We start from the raw sequence: 24,118 nt of genomic DNA, 5'->3' as shown, positions 1-24,118 counted from the left end.
GAAGCAGGTTGACCTTATGGACGTCGATGGGGGGGTTCCATCACCTCGTTCTTTGTCAATTTTTTATTATATTAATAGTGATAATATTACATTATTCGCTATTAGTTTAATAACAATGGAGTACAAATCTCTGGAATATGGCAAATGTTTTTAACTGTATGTCTGTTGTGTGCAGGCTTGCAGTTTTGAGTGTGTTTATGTAAGAGAGTGTGTGAATGTGTGTGCATGTGTAGGTAGAGTGTGTGTATGGATCACTGACAGAATATCGATGACAAGAATATCGACCTACAAAAATATCGAGGAAAAAATATAGAATGCCAAAATATCGACTGCCTATCTACAAACAGGTAAGTACTAAAATATCGATTCCAAAATATCGTTGTAAAAAATATAGTTAGTCAAAATATCGAATTTTTTAAATATATTAAAAGTAATGTAAAATTAATGAAAAAATAAATATAATTAACTAAAACATACTTACAAATACTTAAATAACTTTACAATTAATAAATAATTAATGTAAGTTTAAAAAACAAAAAATTAATACCTATATATATTAACGTAATATTAATAAAAAATATTCTATATTTTTAGCGTAGGATAGCGGGCGGGTCAAATTTACTATTACCACTCCAGTAAGTCCAACAGTAGGGAAAGCATTGGATAGCGGGATGGTAAAAATTACTATTCCCACTCCAGAGAGTGCAACAGTAGGGAAAGCGCTGGATAGCGCAAGGGTAAAAATGACTATTCCCACTCCACAGAGTGCAACAGTAGGGAAAACATTGGATAGCGTAGGGGTAAAAATTACTATTTCCACTCCAAAGAGTGCAACAATAGGGAAAGCGTTGGATAGCGTAGGGGTAAAAATTACTATTCCCACTCCAGTGAGTGCAACAGCAGGGAAAGCGCTGGATAGCGGGAGGGTAAAAATTACTATTCCCACTCCACAGAGTGCAACAGTAGGGAAATCGTTGGATAGCGTATGGGTTAAAATTACTATTCCCATTCCAGAGAGTGCAACAGTAGGGAAAGCGTTGGATAGCGGGCGGGTCAAATTTACTATTACCACTCCAGTAAGTCCAACAGTAGGGAAAGCATTGGATGGCGGGATGGTAAAACTTACTATTCCCACTCCAGAGAGTGCAAAAGTAGGGAAAGCGCTGGATAGCGGGAGGGTAAAAATTACTATTCCCACTCCAGAGAGTACAACAGTACGAAAACATTGGATAGCGTAGGGGTAAAAATTACTATTCCCACTCCAAAGAGTGCAACAGTAGGGAAAGCGTTGGATAGAGTAGGGGTAAAAATTACTATTCCCACTACAGAGAGTGCAACAGTAGAGAAAGCGTTGGATAGCGAAGGGGTAAAAATTACTATTCCCACTCCAGAGAGTGCAACAGTAGGGAAAGCGTTGGATAGCGGGAGGGCAAAATTTACTATTCCCACTCCAGTGAGTGCAACAGTAGGGAAAGCGTTGGATATCGTAGGGGTAAAAATTACTATTCCCACTCCAGAGAGTGCAACAGTAGGGAAAACATTGGATAGCGGGAGGGTAAAATTTACTATTCCCACTCCAGTGAGTGCAACAGTAGGGAAAGCGTTGGATATCGTAGGGATAGAAATTACTATTCCCACTCCAGAGAGTGCAACAGTAGGGAAAGCATTGGATAGCGGGAGGGTAAAATTTACTATTCCCACTCCAGTGAGTGCAACAGTAGGGAAAGCATTGGATAGCATAGCGGTACAAATTACTATTCCCACTCCAAAGAGTGCAACAGTAGAGAAAGCGTTGGATAGCGTAGGGGTAAAAATTACTATTCCCACTCCAGTAAGTGCAATAGTAGGGAAAGCGTTGGATAGCGTAGGAGTAACAATTACTATTCCCACTCCAGTGAGTGCAATAGTAGGAAAAATAATAATTTAATATTTTATTAAAAATAAATTAATTATTAATAGTAATAAAAAATGTATTAACATTATTTACCAATCCCACAACCTTTAATAATTAATTATTTATAAATACCAATAAATATTTTTTGAAATTAATTACCTATTAATAATTATTTAACAACCAATTAATGTTCAATAAAAAAAAAATACAAATACAAATTAATAATTAATTCATAATAAATTAATTATCAATATACAAAAATAATTTCAACAAATTATTTATTTACAATTAAATAACTTCCCACCATATTCCCCTATAAACCCACAACCCACTACAAATAATAAATTAATACAATTAACATAATTATCAATTAAACAATTAATAAAAATTAATTACCACATAATACACATTAATTACCAATCAATAATTAATCAACAACCAATTAATTTTCTATACCAAAAATTGATAAATAATAAAAAATACCAATTAATAATTAACAGTAAATTAATTAATAATACACAAAAATATATTCAATAATTACTTAATTATAATTAAATTACTTCCCACCCTATTACCCTATAAACCCACAACCCGCACCGAATAATAAATTAGTACAATTAACATAATTATCAATTAACCAATTAATACAAATTAATTACCAATTAATAAAAATTCTTTACCAATTATTACAAATTAATTACCAATGAATAATTAATTACAATAAATTAGTTATTACCAATTAATAATTAATTAATAATAATTAAATTACTTCCCACCCTATTCCCCTATAAACCCACAACCCGCTACAGAAGTAAAACGCAAACTTAAATTACAAATAATTAATAATTCCTAAAAATTATTATTTATTGTACTATAATTAAATTACTTCCCACCCTAATCCCCTATAAACCCCCAACCCGCTACGGAATTAAATTACAAAAAAATTAAATAACATAAAATTCATTACTTTAAAAATATTCAAACATACATTCCAAAATTAATACATACTTTTAACACATATACTAACACTTAAAACACTATAAAAAAATTCGATATTTTTAACAACTATATTATGACTGTCGATATTACTTACTTCGATATTATGCAAATCGATATTTCTTACCTGATTTTCGATATTCTTCACCACTATATTTTGGTATGTCGATATTCTGTCCATTCTATATTTAAAACTCGATATTCTGTCCACTCGATATTTTTTTTTCGATATTTTGGCTGTTTACCGTGTGTATGTGTGTGTGTGAATGTGTGTGTATGTATAAGCATATGTATGTGTGAGTGAAAGTGAAGCTCAAGGGGCATGCAAAGTCATGTGCGCTAGCCCTGGCATTTTTCGTGAATTGACGTTCACGGTGAGTGCTATCCAGCTATCTGGAGGGGAAGCGTGGTATTGATGAGGATATTAATTGTGGTTAATCTCTGATCCAGTTCCTTATTCCACATCATGCCTCTGGCCCATCACTTCTCCACAGACTCAACTGCACACTTTGCCCCCTAGACCTTTGACCATAATAAGTCTTCACCATGACGCGCTTCCACATGCTCCTGCCTACCTTCAGATACCAGCCCTCCATCTCTTCCCTCATTTCACCAGACCTTTGTCAAAACACTCTCGTGGCCCCTACCACATGTCTCCATCCCCTCTATGCCACCTCTGGAGGGTATATAAGTTCTGGAAAAGTGCCTAATTGGGAGAAACATCAGAAGTATCCCTGATAGGCAGAGTTTTCTCCCAGGATGCCAGAGACACTTTCGTGCAATTCTCTGACAGGTTCTCTAGAAGAGGGGGATCAGCCGTTTTCTCTCCTCCCATCGCTAATCTGTAAGGATCTGCTTTCGCTCGCAGGATTCCCAGTTTAACTTTAAATACCTACCCTCTGTAGTGGGGTCATTTGTCTTCTGTTTGGATTCTACCTCAACCCTAGGATCACCATGGATGTGTACGAATCTACTCCCGTCCTTGGGGTAACGTTTGATCTGTAGTAATCTTACGGTCACTCTGATAACCTCAATCTGTCCTAAATCCTGTCTCTCTCCTATTCCCAACAAAAGGGTCATTGTCATTTAATGGAGGAAGACGAACCTGTTTCTCAAAGACGTTCATCAAGCCAGTGTGCAGCCAAATCCCAAATTTGTATACAAACTCACAACTCCAACACATTACCAACCAGCGCTCAAACCCTACAACCATAACTCTAATGCAATCACTCATTCCATAAACTACTATACAACAGTGATGCTCCAGAGAAGGCTCATGCAAAATACACTTCACTGTTCCATTGACTTTTATCACCTGTGCAGTGAGACAGAAGGACAGGCATTCTGGTAGATGTGCTTGAATCCACCCAGTGATACAGTGAGAACTGGAGATAGATGTTCAGAAATATCCAGGAATACTCTTTTTCTATAAAGGTATAGAGAGGCATACAGGCGGAAATTTCAGTGTTGTTTCCCATTTCACACCATGAAACAGTGAGCAAGAAGGACAGAAATATCTGATAATGATCTGCATTTGAGGTAGTGATGGAAGGAGATAAAAGGAAAGAATTATCTCATGATGTCCTTTCTTTGAAGCAGTGATAGAGGGAGAGGGGATACAAATATCTGATGTACAGTGTTTGAAGCAGTGACATAGGGAGAGAGAAGAATGGAAGTATCCACTGAATCCTAAATTGCATGCAATAATCCCATGAGACAGGTGGATAAAAAACGCCTTTGAACATTCTTTATTCCACGCAGCTGTGCAATGTGATAAAAAGATAGCCCCTCCCATTATATCCTTAGAGCCCGATGTACCGGGCTCTACCAGCCATTAAAGGCCAGCTCCAGCGTTAAAGACCTGAGCCGAAGGTGAGGGCCTTTAACGAGGCAGCGGGCCTTTAAAGGCCTGTAGAGCCCGCTATGTGGGCTCTAAGGCTATTAGAACATTCCACCCTAGAGGGCAGAATGTTCTAATTTGTAAAACAAAGGCCTCACGGAGCCAGAGGGGGTTGAAATCCCCTCGGACTCCATGAGGCATTTGTTCACAGCAGTAGCTGTAAACAAACATTGGAACGTTGATGCTTTGGGCTTCTACCAGCCACTAGAAACCCAGAGCACTCCATTGACTTCAATGGATCGCTCAACATTCCAATGTTCTAATACATGGCAATAAGATGCAAAAGGATAAAAATACCTAGGGAGTTTATGTTTCACATGGAGAGACCATGCGAGGAGGATAGAAATGTGAAATATTGTTTGTGGGGGAAGGGGTATATAAATGCATGGTAGCTTGTTCTTTATTCAAGTAGAAATATGGAACCCAATGTACAAAACTATTTTTCAGTTGCAAATACTGCAGTACACAAAACTACAGGGTTTGCAACGACAAAAGTGTGTTTTGGAATGTACAAATCCCCTTTTTTAGGCCAATTAACGATTCCAATTAGGTAGGGGGGTGATAGGTGTGCGCCACTCCTAGTGGGAGTCGCAATGGATGTATCAATGCTTTTTGATCCCAGTTGCGGTTGGAAACCACAGATCTGATACCGACACCTGAAAGGGTGATGTATCTGGTTTTCGAAGAGAAAGCTGTCCCTGTGAGATGGCTCACTCTTTTGCAACCACGTCAACCAGCGTCTGAGAGATCAGGCAATGGTCGAGAGGACCACTCCCTTCTCCCTGAGGAACATTTAGAAGCAGCTTGTGCCTCTTTAATGGATATAGACTGCTTTAAAAATATCTTTCCCATTTGTGAAGCAAATGCTAGAGCGGAAATATGTTGTCTATTGCACGCCGCCAGCCTTACATTCACAGAAATTCAAAGTGGTTGCAAATTGTGAGCCGTCTACTTAATGATCATGAGATAATTAATTTGGCAACCGCCTTATGAATGCACAATTGGTGGTGTGACCTGTTGCTTAGATTTCTAATTGCACTGACAATTGCACACCAGTTGCTGTACAAATTGCAGATTCTGGTTTGTTAATGAGACTTTGCATGTTTTTCTCCTGCTCCCCCAAATCTACTGAAATGTCTAGAGGTTTTTATTCAATTTTGTGATACAATAGAATGGAAGGAAATGATTAGAGTGTTCAGTATTCGATATAGAAAAAGAGAGAGAGAGATGTCTGGGAAGGTTCAATATTCCAATATTCCATGTAGTGGAATAATAGGGAGTGGACTGAAGATGTTCATTGTGCAAAGCAGTGATACAGTGAGAGTGGTATTTTAAATTGTCTAGGGTGTCCCATATAACATGCTGTGATACAGTGAGAGTAAGAGGAGTATATAAATACCTAAGAATTTGTTTATGTCTGCTTCTTTTTCTTCATTATCTTTCCATGTAGATTCACCTGTTTTGAGCTTTGGAGGTGTGGAAAACTACACAGTGTTCTTTCACGATGAGGGCTCCAGCCAGGTGTACATTGGAGGGCGCGAAGTCATCCGAGTACTGTCATTCACTGATGGCTCGGTCACAGAGACTCAGGTGAGTGGTATTTCTCTGAGTACTTACCTTGGGTGATACATGGTTGCAAAGGGAAATTATATTGTCCCTTCTGTAGAAGCATGAGCTCTCATGTGCATACAAAACACAATGAAACAGCGAGCCTCTATGACAGCCGCAGCTCCCTCGTAATAACCCAAACAAAGTCCAAAATACAGCAGTTTTAAGCCACGTAATCTGCACTTCAACCTGCACCCACTGTTTCCAAAGAGCAATCCAAAGATCAAGAAAAGTCCATCCACAAATGTGGAGTGCACCTCAGATATAGATTTCCAAAGTTAGTCCATTTCATCCAAATTGTACATCCTATATTCTTTATTCTTTCACAGAGGTTGTATAAAAACAGCCAACGCGTTTCGTCCACTGCCTGTGGACTTCATCAGGGCATACTAAATTGTCATGTTGATCTCTCCAGTAAATTGTCAGAGTGTCATCTCAAGCCGCGAGGTCACGATTGGCGGTACGTTACTATGTATTATTGGGCCCTCCTGTTTAGGGCTGCTTGAAAGTCCTAGTACTAATATTAAGTGTCAATTGCTGTAAGTCGAGTCGGCGTCTCTCATGTGCATGACGGCACCCAGTGGCCTATCAAGTTGTCCCATGTCATGTGTTCAGCTAGTCATCTTTATTTCAGAACGAATTGCTTTTCCATTCTAGTCCTTTTAGCCCCCCATGTCTGATAAGCAAAGTAAAACTACAAGTAACAGCATCAAAGTGGTGAAAGCCACATGCCAGGATTGACTTCACAGTTCACAGCTGTCTTGGGGTTGCCTGCAGGTAACTTATATTCAATATATACATACTGACTCTGGATTTTTCTTGGTCATCATACCCTTGGTGGATAATTCTTGTAGGTCTTCCAATGTCACCATCATTATGGAGAGAAATCCTTAAGGAATGAGGAATAAGATCGGTTTGAGTTCTGCAGGGTCTTGTATCCCATGGTCGAACATACTTGTGAACTTTGTCTAGTCATTATAACTCTGATAGAGCATCTATGGATCCTGGCAGGTTAGAAGCCCTAAATGACTTTGCATGGTCTCATTACCACCCCAGTCACAAATTATTTTTGAAGCGCTCCATGACCAAACCAATTATTCTTGTGGATATGGAGGTTGATCAGCTGTATCGCCCATTTACCTATCTATCTACAACGTAAATTTACGTTGTAAGTAATTTAATTTTGGTGGCTATTAGGCTTATCTGTGAGTTGCGCAGGCATTTAAGAGCCTTGCTGCTGCTTCTTGGAAGGCTCTACTGCCTAGCCTAATTTCCCTGGCTCTGGGTATCTGTAATGTGAAGGAAAGGAGTGGAGCAACAAGAAAGTGGGAAGTAGCATTTTGAACAATTCTGTTTCCGATAACAGTGGTTGATAAACAATGATTTAGAAACAATACACTCACGGACAGACTGGGAACTGAAACCAGCCCTAGCAACTCTGCTAGACCAGACCCCGTGGGGACAGGGGGGTGCTACTGTAGAACCTCTGGCGCTCCTTTGCACTGCTGCCGCTTTTGTTAGAGGGGGCCAATATTGCAGCACTGCCGGAAAACTGGCCCTCAGTAACAAAAACATCCCCCTCACAGGCCAAAAACCAGCCCCCAGCCTTCCGACCTACCAGGAAAACGCCCAGTGCCTGCTACAGCCAGTCCGGCACTGAATACACTCATCCACCAGGAGCCGATATGTGCTTGCCAAGCCTGGCAAGAAAAAGTCATAATTTCAGATTTCTGTTTAAGCATTCTATACCACCTGTTAAATCACCAAGGAATATTTTGATAGGTTGAGGTGCACTTTTTTTTTTCAATCGAATTGTAGCAGCACAGTACATGACATTGTCAATGAGTCGTTAAGCCAACAGCTATGATATGCTTTTGACCATTTCAAAAAGTTGGCGCAACTCAAGCAAATCGTATATCACAATTGAGACAATTTCTTCAGTGTTACGATGCTTAGATTGAAAAGTACCCTTTTTTAAAAAAAATAAAACATCCAGATTGAAAAATATACCGAATTATTCAATTTAGTAAATAATACTTCAACAAAACTAGGTGCACATTTTTGTCATAGACAGTTCTAGATTTGATAAATGTGGACTAAACAAGTTACACATGGATAATTGATGGTCAATGAGATTCCGTAAGATCCAAACCCTTGTGACAACACTACTACATGGTCTGTTAGCTCTGCAGGTAGGCCTTCTATAATGGGGAGTCCAGGTTGGTAAGGAGAGCTCCATTTTAGAGTTGTTCAGCTTTATGAAACTGACAGCCAGCCGCCATTTTGTAACTGCTAAGCAAGCAGCAGCAGTGACTGAGGATGGGGTAAGAATCACTGATGGGGGCTCTGGCGGTTCAGAACCAGTGATGGTACATGCATATGACTTCACAGTGGTCACAGCACCTGTGGTGGTACATCCTTAATGAATTGTGTATCATCACAACTCACAAGTGGTAAAATGTCCTTAAGGGTTTTAGTAAAACATCACTATGCGTGGTGCTTGGCCATCGTATTTGTGCATTGCACAAGTCCCAAAGTCACAGCCCGATGGATTCTGCATGGTCATGATATGTGTGGTAGAACATGCGGACTACAGGAATCTGTGGATTGAAACATCTATATCGATTCAGCATGATAAATATAAACATTGTAGTACACGCATAGGGTTTCTTCTTGGTGTCCATACCTGTATGGATTCTATGATCACCATATTAACCTCATATGGACTTATTACACAAATGCTGCCTGGGACCAGGCTGTTTTTTCAAGCCTGCTTCTGGCATATCAAACATCTGAAAAAAGAATTCACAGGTATGTGGTGATGGCTGTAATTCAATTGCAACTCAACTATGTCAACCCGTGGTACTTTGCCTTATCTAAAAAATTAAGCTCAAGACCTCAACTTGTTTAGAATTCCGTGACGTGTCTGATCCAGGAACCTCTGCCAGGGACCTTGTATCCCCCGTTCCCGCTCAGCTCCATTGGCTGCCATAGAGCAGAGCTCTTCTCAAAGCCCTGGTAATTCTTCATTGAGATATCCATGGCTCCGCTCCTTCCATTCTCACTTCCAGATCCATATGCATGTTCCTATAGTGTTTTGCTCTCTACTGGCCAAATTTTGCTTGAAAGCCTCATGGTTCGAACTACTTGGTTTGGGAACCAAACCTTCTCTGTAGCAGCAGCTAAGGTATGAAATAACCCTCCCATCAAATGTGCATGCTCTCTTCCATTCCTTTCCTCAGGCACAGAATAAAAACCTGGCTTTTTAATATCACTTGAAACTCTTTTACGAATCAAATGTTTGTTCATATTTTTAGAGACATTTTCTCTTCTACCGGGTCGTCTTATCTCCTACAGTTCCAAGAAACTCTGGTGTGTGTGCGCTCTACAAATATCCAATAACTTAACATACCATAACATACAGATTAAAGTAAAAAACGAGTCTGGTCATTTCATCAGACTCAGGATATAGGGTCTGATTGCGAGTTAGGAGAATAAATAGGTGGAGATAGAGGGTGGCCAGAATTCATGGTTCCAGCTGGCATCGCCATGCATATATGCCCTTATTATTAATTAGTTAAGTCCCACAGAATGAGGAATAACTCAGTCGACTTGGATTTACTGAACTAAATTCCACAGGAAATTCTCAAATCCATAGCCACTGGAGCTGTCCACTGATGTACAGTGCAGATGGTTCTGTACTTGTACCTGGATGGAAGCAGGCAGGCTGTAACCCAAAAGAGAATGGTCTCCAATATGTTCGTAAAGCTGAGATATCACTACATTAGCCAAACTGTTTGTGTCTAATCTGAATTTGCAGGTTGCGAATTTCCAGTTTTATGTGTGATACGAGTTGCTTATGTTCCTTTTTTTACTTAGGACTCACTTCTCCTTTTGCATAATGTTCTAAGGCTGCTCTCAGATCTGGTTTGCATATTTACATATCTTTTTAAATCAAAAAACATTAACTATATGCCACTGTTGCATGTTGGATCCAGGCCTGCTGCCATCTATGATGGAGTTAACCTGAAGAATTTTTGCTCGATCGACAGTTTATCTCGGTTCCATTGCACCTCCTGTATCCATTTCTGTTCTGGTGACTCATTATTTTGACAGTGACTGGGCCAGGATGTTGCTTTACACAGTAATAAACACAAATATTTGCTATGCATATTGAATATACCACAAACTGAATTGACTGCTACTGCTCCTCTCAATGATACTTATTTTCTTGGCCTGGCTCACATAAAGCTGCCTGATCCTAGCCATGCTTGTGGCTTCTAGCCCACATAGACTTCATCAGCATCCCCTGGGTCTACCCGAGTTCTCATTCCACCTTTCATCTTGAGGTTCGGGTACTCCTCCTACGACATGATCACTTGGTGTAGGGACATCAAGCATAAAACACAGGGCCACAGATGGAGTTTCCAAGGTGAGAGGGTTAGGGTGAGGGGAGCAGAGAGCCGCCTCTATGAGATGATGGTGTAACTTAGACCACTTTTGTTCTTTCTTTTCAGATTCGGCTCAGTGCAGATGAAAAAACGAAGAAGGACTGTAAAACCAAATATCCAAATTCTAAGGTAAAGTGAGAGACTGCAGCTCATCGGCCACGACACCCAATCTCCTCACATTCTTTTACACCATGTCACTCTTGTTTTATGCAGGGCCACTGGAATTATTGTGCAGGGGAGGGCCAAATATTGCAGCAGTGTTGAGTAAATGATGTGGCAAGAAAATGCAAATTATGCGGCGTAATGCGGCACATTTTGTGATGCTAGTACATCGTTATTTTGTAGTTTTTTCACTTGTTAACACTGGACATTGGTTGCACATTATTTTAAGACCCACAGCAGCAATAAACAACTAGTGAACATTTAAAAAACGCCTCACACGGCGCAGCAAGTGGCGTAACATAGGCCCCCGCAGCCCCGCGGTGTGTGGGGGTCCCAAGCTCCAGGGGGCCCCCTCGGCACAGTGCCTTGGCCAGAGAGCTCCTGTTTGAGTCTGCACGGGGCCCCTCAAGAAACCTGCGGGGCGGCCCTCTCCAGTTTCGTTACGCCACGCAGCAACACGTATCGCAACATTTTTGGTAACTTTTTAACCGGTTAAGCCTGAAACAAAAACATTTTTTTGTTAAAATTTGTAAATTATGCAGTAAATTATATATTATGTGGCAAATGTGGCTAATCAATGATTAGGCGAAAATCGCCATGGCGGCACCAACATAAACGTTGCTCTCGCATTCATGCAGCTTAAAGACTAAATCAGGAAAATGGTTGCCATCGTATGCTGATGGTTTCCCCAAACATTCAAAAGTGTATATGCAAGCAATACAGACTTTGTGTTACCTCTTGAAGGATGCCAAGGGCTACACACAGTATCTACCGCGTTCTTTCAGAATGTTGGTGTGTTGTAAGGATGAGAGGAATAAATGGCTTAGAAGCATCCATCTAAACATCTTTTATCTGCCCTATCTGCCCTACTGTTCCTGTTTCGTACTGTTCTGTTATTTTGTGCCCTCATGCTTTTTATTTCCTCTGCAGATAATCGTTGTGTGAGTGAAACTTAAGAAATGCCATGAGAGAACGCCATCCTTTAGAGCATTGTTTCCCAAACTGTGGCTTAGTCTCAAGCCGATTTTTTGTGGGTCCTGAAAGTCCAAGCAATGATAAGGATGGCTTGAAAGTCTGTATTTATCTTTCCTTATTTGCTACACTTTAAAGACAGTGGTCAAATGCCAGGTAATGTAATCTGGCAAATTACTACCTATTTTTTAGGTTAAGCCTATAGCGGCAGCGCGCAAGCGCTGCTCGCTCTGCGAGGCATGCAGTAATGGGGTATGGAGTGGAAGCTCCGTCCACTCCCCGCCAATCTTTTTCATTGGCTTGTGTCTTTGTCCTTTCTAAATACTGCCTTCTGATTGGTTTATAGGCTGTTAGTCCCTCCTTATGACGGCCATGTCGTCATTTGTATCCTTCCTTGGTTACTGGCTCCTTTACTTCGAGTGTTGCATGGTAAGTGTTATTTCGATTGTGAGCACTATTTTCTACCCATGCCTTCCCGCCCCCCACCCACATGCACTCCCGTTGTTCGTGCCTTCTCGCCCTTCTGCCCCCCACCTGCCCGCACTCCCGTTTGCAATGCAATAGGTCTCGTGTAAATGCGAGTCCTACTGCATTGCAAATGCTTGTTTAACACTGGGGTCAGGTAAATTGCTGTGGTCCAGTTTTTTAGGTCTCACCTGACCCAGCGCATGCGCTGGTCTGGTGAGGCTTTTTGTGAGGGCTCCAAAAAGTGCTACCACTGTAGCCTAGAGCTACAGTGCATGTGCGCGGGCGCACGCGCCTCACTTTCCAAGCCGCACGGCCGCTTTGATGTTTGATTGCGATCGCGATCACTTTCACGGCCGCATGGCCACTTTGATGTTCTCCGTGAGCTATTTTTTTTTTTTCTGTTTATTACTTCTATGTAGTAATGGTGGCACCCGTGTGCTGCCATTACTACAGAGCAGTCATAAACAAACAAGCATTGGCATAGCCAATAGGTCTCTTATAAGTATTTAGTTATGCAACTGTTGCATGGCTAAACACTTATAAGGTCCCAAAAGCGAGACCTATTGGCTATACCAATGCTTGTCTAGTTAGAAGCCTTGGTGCCCATCGGCGTGATCCCAAACAGACGTGGCAGACCTGCTCCCTCTTTCAGCGCCACAGACTGGCTACACAGCCCCCACCCTTTCTCCATCCCTCCTCCGCCCACCAGCACACAATAGCGACTCACATGGGGGCCCCGGGAGGGCTGCGTAGTCCGCCTCAAATGAGTTGGGGCAAGGTGCTCTCCATGCCGGGTAGTCCGTGGTTCGCCGCTGCGTAACTAGGAATTGGCATATGGAGTGGCGAAGAAGCAGAGGGTGAAACAAGACAGAGCAGCGCTCCAGGCTTTTACGGTGGCCTTGCTGAGGCTGACGCTGATTGACGGCGCCGGTGCCTATGCCCCGCCCCAAGGAGGTAGAAACTCAGATACCTACCCAGTAAATAAAGTACCCGTGATTCCGCTGCACGCTCTCAGTGGCATCTGAAGTGGCAGTCCAGCTTGCTCACCCACAAGTGAGTAGAGGCGAAAGGCTGTTGGGCACAGCACGTGACACATTTGTTATTCATGTCACTGGAACCACTTTTTATGCCTGATGCAGAGGTTTTTGGCAACAAGCGCTGAGTTCATTCCGATGTTAAACATGCTTTATATAAAGCATATATTACCATGATGAGAATGTTGGTAAAAGTACAGGAATGCGAAGGCAGACCAGCAATAATGGAGAGCTCTGCAGAGAGGTTTAACACTGACTTTTCCATAAGAATCTAACTATAAGCCGTCAAGTCGAGTCACCTAAATAAACTTTAAAATTCACGTGGTTTAGGTCAGTAACAACTTGTCTTTGCACAGCGCTTCATCTCCTGCCGTTTCTAAGCACTGTAACTAACAGATGTTACTATTACCTTCTTATGATGCTGGAGTTGCCTATCTCGGGAAGTATGAACGGCTGAGTTGCCCTCGCCAAGATACCAATCATAGCTTTGTTCGTACTCAGTGGCATCGCTAGGGGGTGACTAGGGGCCATATTATCAAGGAACGGCGATAACATTATCGCCGCTTTAGCATGAGCAAATTGCCGCTAAAGCGGGGATAATGGGCTTGAAAAAATGCCCTTGTGAATTCCCATAGAAGCCCAGGTTCTGGTGTGAACATGGGCTTCTATGGGAATTCTCTGTGGCATATTATCAAGCCCATTATCGCCGCTTTAGCGGCAGTTTTCTGCCGCTAAAGCGGTGGTAATGTTATTGTCGTTCCTTGATAATATGGCCCTTGGTGAGGCCAGTATCCCGCCTGTCTGTCCAGGCTCCCCTGTGTTCCCCCACTACCGAGCAACTGCTGCAGCCGGCCCACTACCTCTGTCTGGAAAGAGAGATGCTCATGTTTAATGTTTTATTTATTTTATTTACTCTTGCCTTCCCTAAGAGTATATGCTTTTTCGAGGATATTGTGATTCTGCAGGTTTTTTCCGCATGTTACTAGTACAAAATGCATATGGTGAAAAGTCACCAGTGTGTGCATACTGAAATATATATTTCAGTGAAAAAACCCAAATTATTGTAAATCATAAATGAAAAGAAAACACAATGAGAAGTGAATGAAGAGTCTTCTTTATCCAGTTATCCACTCTCCTTAACTGACTTAACTGTCATATGCCTGAGCATTCTAAGGCAAGCTCCTTTGGAACGATCAACATGTAACATGGGGGAAGGGGTGAAGGAACATGCCAATGTTATAAATACATACATGGCTGTTCTATTAATATACAGGTGACATACAGATGTATATTTGATCAATTACAAAACATCTCCTTTCTTTAATGAGGGGAAATATTGGAAATACATACCAGGAATATTAGTTACCATCATGTTCATCAATTTTGTCTGAACTTCATATTTGACCATTGTCTAATGGTACCACATTGCAGTACACTCTGGTTATTTGACGAGAAAGGGTAGTATTTACTTTGACTCTGATGCTCTTTGGTACTCATTCTTACTTGTACCCAGTCACCTTTTTTCCAATGTTGTATTTTCAGTCCGCTTTGGTTGTCATACCATATTTTTAGGTTGAGCCTGGGTAGCGCATGCGCTGCTCTGCGAGGCATGCTGTATTAGGGTATGGACTTGAAGCTCCAGCCACTCTCCGCCCAGCTTTTCAATTGGCTGCTGTGAATGTTTTTTGTAAATGTTGGCTTTTGATTTAATAGGCTTATTAGTCCCTCCTTAGTACCTCCCTGGCTCCTTTTGTAACCTCCCATCAGGACTGGATCTCGTACTTGTCTCCTTACAGTATTGCTTGCATTAGCCCTTTCGAAGAACTCTTTGTCAAATTAATTTAAAGAGCACTAGTGGTACAGCAGCTTTAGCAATGGGGGCCGCTTGTTCTTTTTGTATTTGCAGCGCGCTATGCGCGCTTTCACTTTTACAGTGAGGCCACACCCACCTCTAGCGGGACGGGCTGCGCAGCTCATCCAAAAGTTGTTTTTTTTTAACATTAAATAACGGTGGCCTCACGTTTTGTTGTGCGCAGTTCGCCCAACTCATTATCTTTAATTATAGCGGCTCGTGCGGTGCCCTCCCCCGCCACCACCTCCCATGGCACGCCAATCTGTTTTGTCCCGGGTGTTATAAAAATTCATTTTTTAATAAGCCCCTTTGGAAGATGGCTGCCTTGTTGCTGATAGATGCGCGGCGTTAGTCCCACATAGTAAACACCACCAAATCGGGTTAAACGAGAAACGCTGATACTTCTTGGTGAGTGCACACGTGGGTTTTCGAGCTCCTTGAATCGACATCATGCTTTTATTTTGTCATGACACCGATCTTAGTTTATTTAACTCCCCACGCAAGAACTTTTCCCCGGTCTTCCAACCCCCATTTCCACAGTAAACAGACACAGCAACCAGGCTCGCTTCACCTGCAACTTCACGTTTTTAATGTCTTTTGCCTCACTGCTCTTGATGCACACACATTGTTTATGGCCCAAGATGACACAAAAATATATTTTGCCCTCCGTTGCTACAGACACTGTAAAGTTGTCATATAAAGCACTCGAGACACGTGTGATTCTTTCCGCTGTGTTTATTGGGATATCACACAAGCAGTTACTCCGAGGAGCGCCGGCCAACCCTCTGTGCCCTTGCTGCAGCGCGCTCACTCTCCCCGCCTCCGCGCTAGCTCTCCGCGCGCATCCGGCGCCAACGCGCCGTGCCGGCGTCACGTCTGCGTGACGCGGTAACAACTAGACCGCTACATATCTCCCCTTTTTCCAACCCAAAGTTCAATCACTTACAATTCGCAGTCCAGTTCAAAGTCTTGGAACCTGGAGGGCCTTACAACTTGTCTACCGCTCCTGGTCACCTTACCACTGCACTCTCGAGTCACTTGGCTCTGTGTTTCTTCACGTTCTGCTCTTACATTCATCTCTCCTCCACTGTTCATGTTACCTCTCGGTCTGTCCATATCTGCCTCTGGTGTCTCACCCCTTTGATCTCCTACTTGCTCCTCTCCAGCTTCCGCTTCTTCCCTTTCTTCACTTCCACTCGCCTTGTTCCTTTCGTCCACGTCTTTCGTGCTTTCACCTTCCGGTTCCCACTGCTCCCATCTCAATATCTTGTTGCACCGGGCCATGCGGTCCTGCGACCACACATTCCCATCGCTGAGCAGGGCCGCTCTATCGTACACTTCCTTGACCTGCATGGGCTTGCTGTACTTGCTGTCTCCTTTCCTTTGTAGGGTAGCCAATTTTACTCTCACCCATTCTCCTCTCTCTAACCGAGTGTCCTTCACACTCCTCCTCTTGTTGTAATTATTGGTGTAGATGGCTTGTGCTCTCTCCAGATTTGCTCTTACGACCGCCGGAGACCATTCACTGGTCACTACCTTCTCCTTCCAGATTCTGTTGTCGTGCGTGAAGGGTTCCCGCCCTCTCAATATTTGGAACGGGCTGAACCCCGTACTCGTGGGCGTTATTCGGTAGGCCCATACCATATTCTCCACCGCCTTCTTCCAGTCTTTGTTGCAGGTGATGGCCGCTTGTATGGCTCCCATCACCACCCTGTTAAATCGTTCCACTAGACCGTTCCCTGCTGGATGGTAAATGGCCGTGTGCTTTACCAAGATGCCATTTCTCTCCATGAACTGGTTCCATTTCTCAGATTTGAACTGGGGCCCATTATCACTTAAGATGGACTTGGGAATTCCCTCGCGGGTGAACGTCTCCGATAAGAACTCCAGGATGTTCTCCGTGTCCATGGATTCACTCACTTTTATCTCTGGCCATTTGGAGTAACGGTCGATGAGAACACACACATATTTCTGTACGCTCTGGTCATCCAGCACCGGCCCTAAAATATCTATCGACAACTCTTCCCAGGGGTTTGAGGGAGTGTCGAATTTCCCCAGTGCTGGGCGTAAGGGCCTCAACGTTTTGTCGGCCCCTTGGCATTGGGGACACTCTCTGAAGTGTCTCTCTGCTCTCATGTCCATGCCTGGCCACCAGTAGTTCTGTTTCGATCTGGCCTTGAGTTTCCCAATCCCCAGATGGCCAACATGCAATAAGTCCAGCAACCTGTTGATGAGGTTCGTCGGGGGGATTACTCTCTCTCCCCGGTAAATGAATATGCCCTCGTCTCCCACCGTCAGTTCTTCTCTCACCTCATAGAAGGGTTTGAGGTTGGGTTTCACCTTTTTCTTATCAGGCCACCCTTGGGTGATGTGCACTTTTGCCTCCCTTAGGTCAGCATCTTCTTCATACGCTTCCATCCACTCTTGTATGCTGATGATCTTCTCTTGGTCTTCTATGAGAGCCACCATCTCTCCTCTATCCGCTGGGTCCTCTTCTCCCGGCTCCATGGCCGCCGCTCGGCTCAGGTAGTCCGCCACTCGGTTCTTGTTGCCAGGGATGTACTCCACGTCGTACCTGAATTCCAACAATTTTAGGGACATCTTCGATATCCTGGGCGTGGCGCTGGCGTGTCCGCAAGATGTTAAAACCTTCACCAATGGCTTGTGGTCCGTTTTGAGCAGGAATCGGGTACCCCATAGGAACTGGCGGAACCTCGTCATGGCCCACACTACCGCCAACATCTCTTTCTCAATGACGCTGTACTTGCCTTCTGTCTCCGTCAGTGCTCTGGAGGCGAAACTTATTGTTTCCATGTCCCCACTTCCTCGGTCTTGCATAAGTACAGCACCTAACCCCTTGTCGCTGGCGTCCGTGATGAGTATGGTGACGCCTTGTGGGTCATACCCCTTGAGTGGTATTGCTTCCAGGATCCCCTTCTTAATGACTTCAAATTCCGCTTGGGCCTCCGGTGTCCATTGGAACACCGTGCTTTCTCTGGTCAGCCTCCTCAAGTTGTAGGTTTTGGATGCGAATTGTACCACAAACTTGCTGTAGTACTCCGCCATCCCCAGGAATGATCTAACCTCCTCCTTGTTCTTGGGTGGCGGTGCTTCAACAATGGCCTTCACGTTCTCCCTCTTGGGTGTGATCCCCTGTTGCCCTATTTCGTGGCCTAAATAGGTCACTGACTGTAGTCCCAAACGGCATTTCGACCATTCCGCCGTGAGGCCTTTGGCTTCTAGCGTCCGTAGTACCTTATCTAGTGTCCGGTCATGGTCCCTTCTATCTCTGCCCATCACTAGTATGTCGTCCTGGAAGTACTGTACATCTTTGCAGTCTCTGAACAGTTGGTGCATCATCTTTTGGAAGACGGCCGCCGCTGAGGCCAATCCGAACGGCATGCGACAAAACCTGTAGCACCCAAACGGGGTAATGAACGATGTGAGACTTTTGCTGTCCGGGTGTAGCGCTACCTGGTGGTAGGCTGACGTGAGGTCGATTGTGGAGTACCACTGGACTCCTCTGGTTCTCGCCAGCATTTCCTCTATCTTGGGAAGGGGAAATTTCTCCACCACTATGTTCTTGTTGAGTTCCCTCAAGTCCACACAGAGTCTGACCTTCCCGTTGGGTTTCATCACGACCACCAAAGGCGCCAGCCATTCAGCACAGGTTATGGGTTCTATGATGCCCTTCTTCTCCAGATCTTGAAGTTCTGTCTGGACAGCTTCCCTCACTGCAATGGGCACATTCCTCACTTTATGTGCTACTGGTGTGGCTCCTTCCTTAAGTACTATTTTGTGTTGGAATTTCTCCATTTTTCCTACTGCGCCCCCGAACACTTTTGGGTAGTTCTTTTTCCATCGATCCATGTCCGGCCATTCCTCCTGGTCTGTGAGCAGGATCTGTTCCTTCCCCCCAGGGTCGAGTTTTATGCCCAGGTCGCCCTGGTCTAACCATCCCAGGACGGAGGGTCCTTTCTCGGCCACATACAGTTTGCACCATGCTGATCGACCTCTGAACTCAAACAGTAACCGTCGGAAGCCTAGCATGGGAATGCGATCCCCATTATATGTTACCGGTCGTATGTCCAGTTTCTCCAGGCCAGGGCCCAACTCATTTTGGAATTGATCTACCCACACTGCTCTCTGTATGATGGTGAATGGGGATCCGGTGTCTGCCACGACCGAAATTGTTATGCCGCCCATGGACATCTCTAGGACCGGTTTGGTGGATCTCTTGGCGTCCACGCTCAGTACCTGATCGTATATACACAAGACAGTAACCACCTCTTCCTCCGTGGCCTCTTCCTGATCTTCTGTGCTTTGGTCCATATATTTCACCACTCCTTTCTGCTGTTTCTTCCGACACACCTTCTCATAGTGTCCCATTATGCCGCAGTGCATGCATTTTGCTCTGAAGGCCGGGCACCGCCTGTCGTGGGCTTCGTGGGACCAACTTCCGCACCTGTAGCATGTTTTCTTATTCTCACTGTCCGCTTGCTTCCCTTGCCATCTGCTGGTCCCTTTGGCTATGGGTGGTTTGGGTTTCTGGTCCCTGCGGTGGTCTCCCTCTTGTATCCTGTTCACCATGGTTGGGGTGACCGTTTCTTTCCTGGTAGCCTCGGCGCACCTCTTTGAGAGTTCGGCCCTCTTCACTATGACCATTACTTCTTTGAGTGTGGTGTCCCCGCTCGCCCACAGCTTGTCTTGCACATTTGCACTGGTGGTGTGCATGATCACCTGGTCCTTTATGAATTCGTCTTCCCACAGTGCATACCTGCACGGGGCTGCCAGCTTCCGTAATGCTGCTACGTACTCTTCGATGGACTCCCCCACTTTTTGTTTCCTTTGCTGAAAATTGTATCCATCTACTGAGACACATACGGTGGGGCGGTATCGCTCATCTAGGTCTTCCACCGCGTGCGCATATACATCATCGTCTGTGTCTTCCCTCTTCGTGGGTACCAGGCTCTTGTATATCCTCAGTCCTTCTGGCCCTAGGTTTAGTAGTAGGATGCGTTTTTTCCTCTGAGGGGTGAATTTTTCTTCGTTCTCGTCCTCCAAAACCCCTATAAAATTGTCTATATATTCCTTCCAATCTTCCCATTTCATCATTGGTTCACCAGGTTTCGTAAGGAATTGCACCGGTGCTATCGCATACCCTGCAGGGGAGCTCATCTTTGCTTCCTTGGTGCTCGTTCCGTCACTAGCCTTGCTCGGGGGGCTACCTGGGGTGTTATCGTTGTTTCTTGTGTGCTTAATCCTCTGGGGGCTCTTGTCACTGGACCCCTCTTCTTCCTCTTTGGTAGCCAGTGCAGCGCTCTCTGTGCCTGATTACGTGCGAAGGCGGCTCGTATGCTTGTGGCTGTTGTGGACGGTGTCGTCCCTGCAGCCTGTATGTCGTTCGGGTGCTGTTCCGTGGCTCTGCCACGCTCCTCGGTTGCTCTGTGCTTTGGTTCGACCTGCGCGGTCGGCTAGGGCGTGTCCCGTGGCTCCCTCCCCGCTCCAGGCGGCCTGTGCGGTGTTCTGTTCGGGCCTGGTGGCCTGGTAACGTGTCTTCCTTCGAGTCACGGGGCCACGTGGGGTGTTGCCCTCTGCTGTGCTTCCCGTCGGTCCGGTTTTCGTCCCGACCTCGTCGCCACTGTAAAGTTGTCATATAAAGCACTCGAGACACGTGTGATTCTTTCCGCTGTGTTTATTGGGATATCACACAAGCAGTTACTCCGAGGAGCGCCGGCCAACCCTCTGTGCCCTTGCTGCAGCGCGCTCACTCTCCCCGCCTCCGCGCTAGCTCTCCGCGCGCATCCGGCGCCAACGCGCCGTGCCGGCGTCACGTCTGCGTGACGCGGTAACAACTAGACCGCTACAGACACTCCAACTGGAATCTTCATATCTTGTTTAATTAATTTTATTAATTTAACTCACCTATTACACGCCACGCTCAGTTCACGGCTCCAGGATTCAGCCACTTACATATTAACCGGAGTTATCTAGTACATCGATTAACCTGTGCCATGAATGTTCACACGCACTTTCTTTCAGTAACTTGTGTGAGGAAACGCCAGCTTCTTGACGAGCGGTGCTCTCATTGCACTTTCTTGAAAATGCTGCGTGTGAGCAGGCTGCCAATGGCGTCCTCTTGGTGGGCACTTATCTGCAGAATTGGCGGTCAGATTTAAACTGGGCTTTCAAGTACTTGCCCTTGGAACTGAAATCAGTACAGAAAGTTCCTTGTGTACAAGTCGCGATTATGAAATCTTAAGGGAGCTTGATGAATATTATGAATACTTGTGGGCTGCCACCCATGCTTTGTTTGCCCCAGCCATTTGTTCCTGGGCTTGTCACGTGCCACTCTTCTGCCTTCCTATTTGCATACTCACCAGCTGCCTCTCATAGAGGTTCCTTGTAAGAATACTGCACATGGGCGATGTCACACAGAGCCCGAGATGGCCGGCCAAACCGTCATGCGCACTCATGGTGGAGCAGCAAACATTCCTCCTTCCTCTCCTTGTGACAAGCCCAACCCCACCCCAACCTGGCTCTCTCCTTACAGAAGGATAAAATGATAATAATGTTACATTATTAGTGTTGCGTTATTATCATTTTCTTTTTCTTTTTACACTTAGTGGGGCGACACTCCTCTGCCTTAGCAGAAGAGCTACCTCTGCTGTAGGACATATTTTTTTGCAACACAGGACAAAATGTAAATAAGTGTAAATGAACTGTACACATTCTGCAGTTAGGAAAGCAAAGGTGAAGCACTTTTTTGTAATTCTGAAATGTGATGGAAGCAACGATTTTAACACAATCAGACAAATCAAGACACTTTACTTGAGGATGTACAAATGATAAATACAGTGGCGGCTCCTTTTTTCCAATGACACAAAGGGAAAATAAAATGATAATAATGTGCGCCATTATAATGTTTTTTTCCTACTTCCCTCCGCTTTACGTTAGGGGGCGGGGGCAGGGGAGGAGTGGTTGCACCCTCCTAAAGTACGCAGTGACAATCTTGCACACTTCACATGTTCTCCATGCAGGCTACATTACAGCCTAAATGGAGAACATGCCTAGGCCCCCAGTCAGCGTCTGAGCACCGAAACACGGCGCTCAGACCAATCACAATGCTGCTAAGGCAGCGTTGTGATTGGCTGACTGGTCGCCTGGTTGTGCTTCTAGTAAGGCAGAGTGTGATTGGCTGACTGGTCGCCTGACTGTGCTTCCAGTAAGGCAGAGCGAGGGAGACTACGGAGGCGAGGAAGCGGCAAGAAGGTACGTTTTTAATTTATTATTTTTTATTCCCGCTTCCCCGCGTCCTCCCCCCCGTACCCTACCTCCCGCCTACTGTCCCTAACCCACCCACGCCCCCCCTACCTCCGATCAGTGCCAGCTGCTGTTGGATAAATATTCAAAGAATCCTGATTTCCCCACATGCTATCATTTGTGTGCAGTACAGTTTAATCAGTAAAACCGTCTGTCTGTGTAAATTTAGTGACCATTTCAACAGCAAATGTGCAGTCCGTAAATGAGGGCGCACTGCCATGCAATGCTATAGTAATATTTTAAAAAATCACCCGCCTCATGTCAGTTAAAGCTAGGTGGGTCGCGAAAGCTTGTCATTCTAAAAAGTGGGCCGTGGTGCTAAAAAGTTTTGGAAGCACTGCTTTAGAGTGTGGCCAGTAACAAAGCTAAAGTATATTTATACTTCAAATACAAAAACATTCCATATGTTGCTCTAACAATCAATCAAATAAAAACACACCGTTGTTATGTATGAAATCGAAACTCACAGTAGTTTGTATGAAATAAACACACGCATAGGAGGTGCTCTGTAAGGGCCAACCTACACATTGAATAGGAGGTCACCTAAAAATACAGAAAACACATAAAATGTGGCCAAAATAGCAATCGTCTTTCAACAGAGGCTCCTACAGCGGCTCAGTCCCTGACGAGCAGCTTTGACTCTCATTAGAAATATGAGCACCAGTAGGCAGTGTTATATAACACCAGTGTTGAAAGGGGAGTGAGTGAAAATGGGCTAATTAATAGTAACGAATATGCTGTTACATATACATTCCGTCATATCTGTCGCCTCTACAGGTACACCATTGTAAAGTTGCTGGGCACTAAGCCCACATACTTTGCGAAGGAGCACATGGACACCGGATTGATGGTAGATAACTGGCACAGGGCACGTGCGCCCGGCCTCTTTTATTAACAGGGTCACCTGACTGGTGACGCCTGTGGTGGGTGGGTGTAAAGTGTGTTACATCACGGGCTGACCACTAGAATGTATCCAGCCTGATACTACATCCCTCCCAATTTTTAATGAAACAAAACAAACAAAAGTCCAACCTGCAAGAAAAACAACTAAGCAAAAAATCACCACCAAATGAGTCTCTTCAGGCGGTCTGGTGGGCAGTGTTCGAGTTCGGGACCGCATGGTCAGGATGCCTTCTTCGCCTAGGCGACGTTCGGTAGACCGGCCTGGTCTCGCAGTGGTGAAGTTCGTATGTACAAATTCTGTGTCGATGCATCTGGAGCTGTTGTGAAAATCCACTTTGGTGTCGAAGATGGTCTCTGTGAGGGAGGCCTTCCTGCGGGGTGCCGTGCTTGGTGACTCTCATGTCCCTGACGGCTGAGCGACGTTCGACTGCATCTCTCGCCTCGACTCCTCTGCCACAGGAGTCTCTTGGAGGGCTTTTTCTGCTGGCTGCCATGGGACCGTGCGGGGCTTCACTGGGGAGCTGCCAACGGACTCACAGCCAAGTCACTCATGTA

At 44.7% G+C, this 24,118-nt stretch overlaps 1 protein-coding gene across 1 annotated transcript in view; it reads left to right on the top strand.

The window, feature by feature from the left end:
* The window catches only part of LOC146772915 (semaphorin-7A-like), a 295,594-nt gene that overhangs the window by 42,750 nt on the left and 228,726 nt on the right, over positions 1-24,118 (top strand). Inside the window, exons 2-3 of the mRNA XM_085639536.1 lie at positions 6,241-6,380; positions 10,916-10,978. Of these exons, the coding sequence (XP_085495662.1) occupies positions 6,241-6,380; positions 10,916-10,978 (203 nt within the window). The remainder of the gene's footprint in view (positions 1-6,240; positions 6,381-10,915; positions 10,979-24,118) is intronic.

The sequence above is a fragment of the Triturus cristatus genome, chromosome 12 (assembly GCF_964204655.1).
Source record: "Triturus cristatus chromosome 12, aTriCri1.1, whole genome shotgun sequence".
Taxonomy (NCBI): Eukaryota; Metazoa; Chordata; class Amphibia; order Caudata; family Salamandridae; genus Triturus; species Triturus cristatus.
The sequence above is the reverse complement of the archived record's forward strand: the minus strand, read 5'-3'. Positions and strand labels throughout refer to the sequence as shown.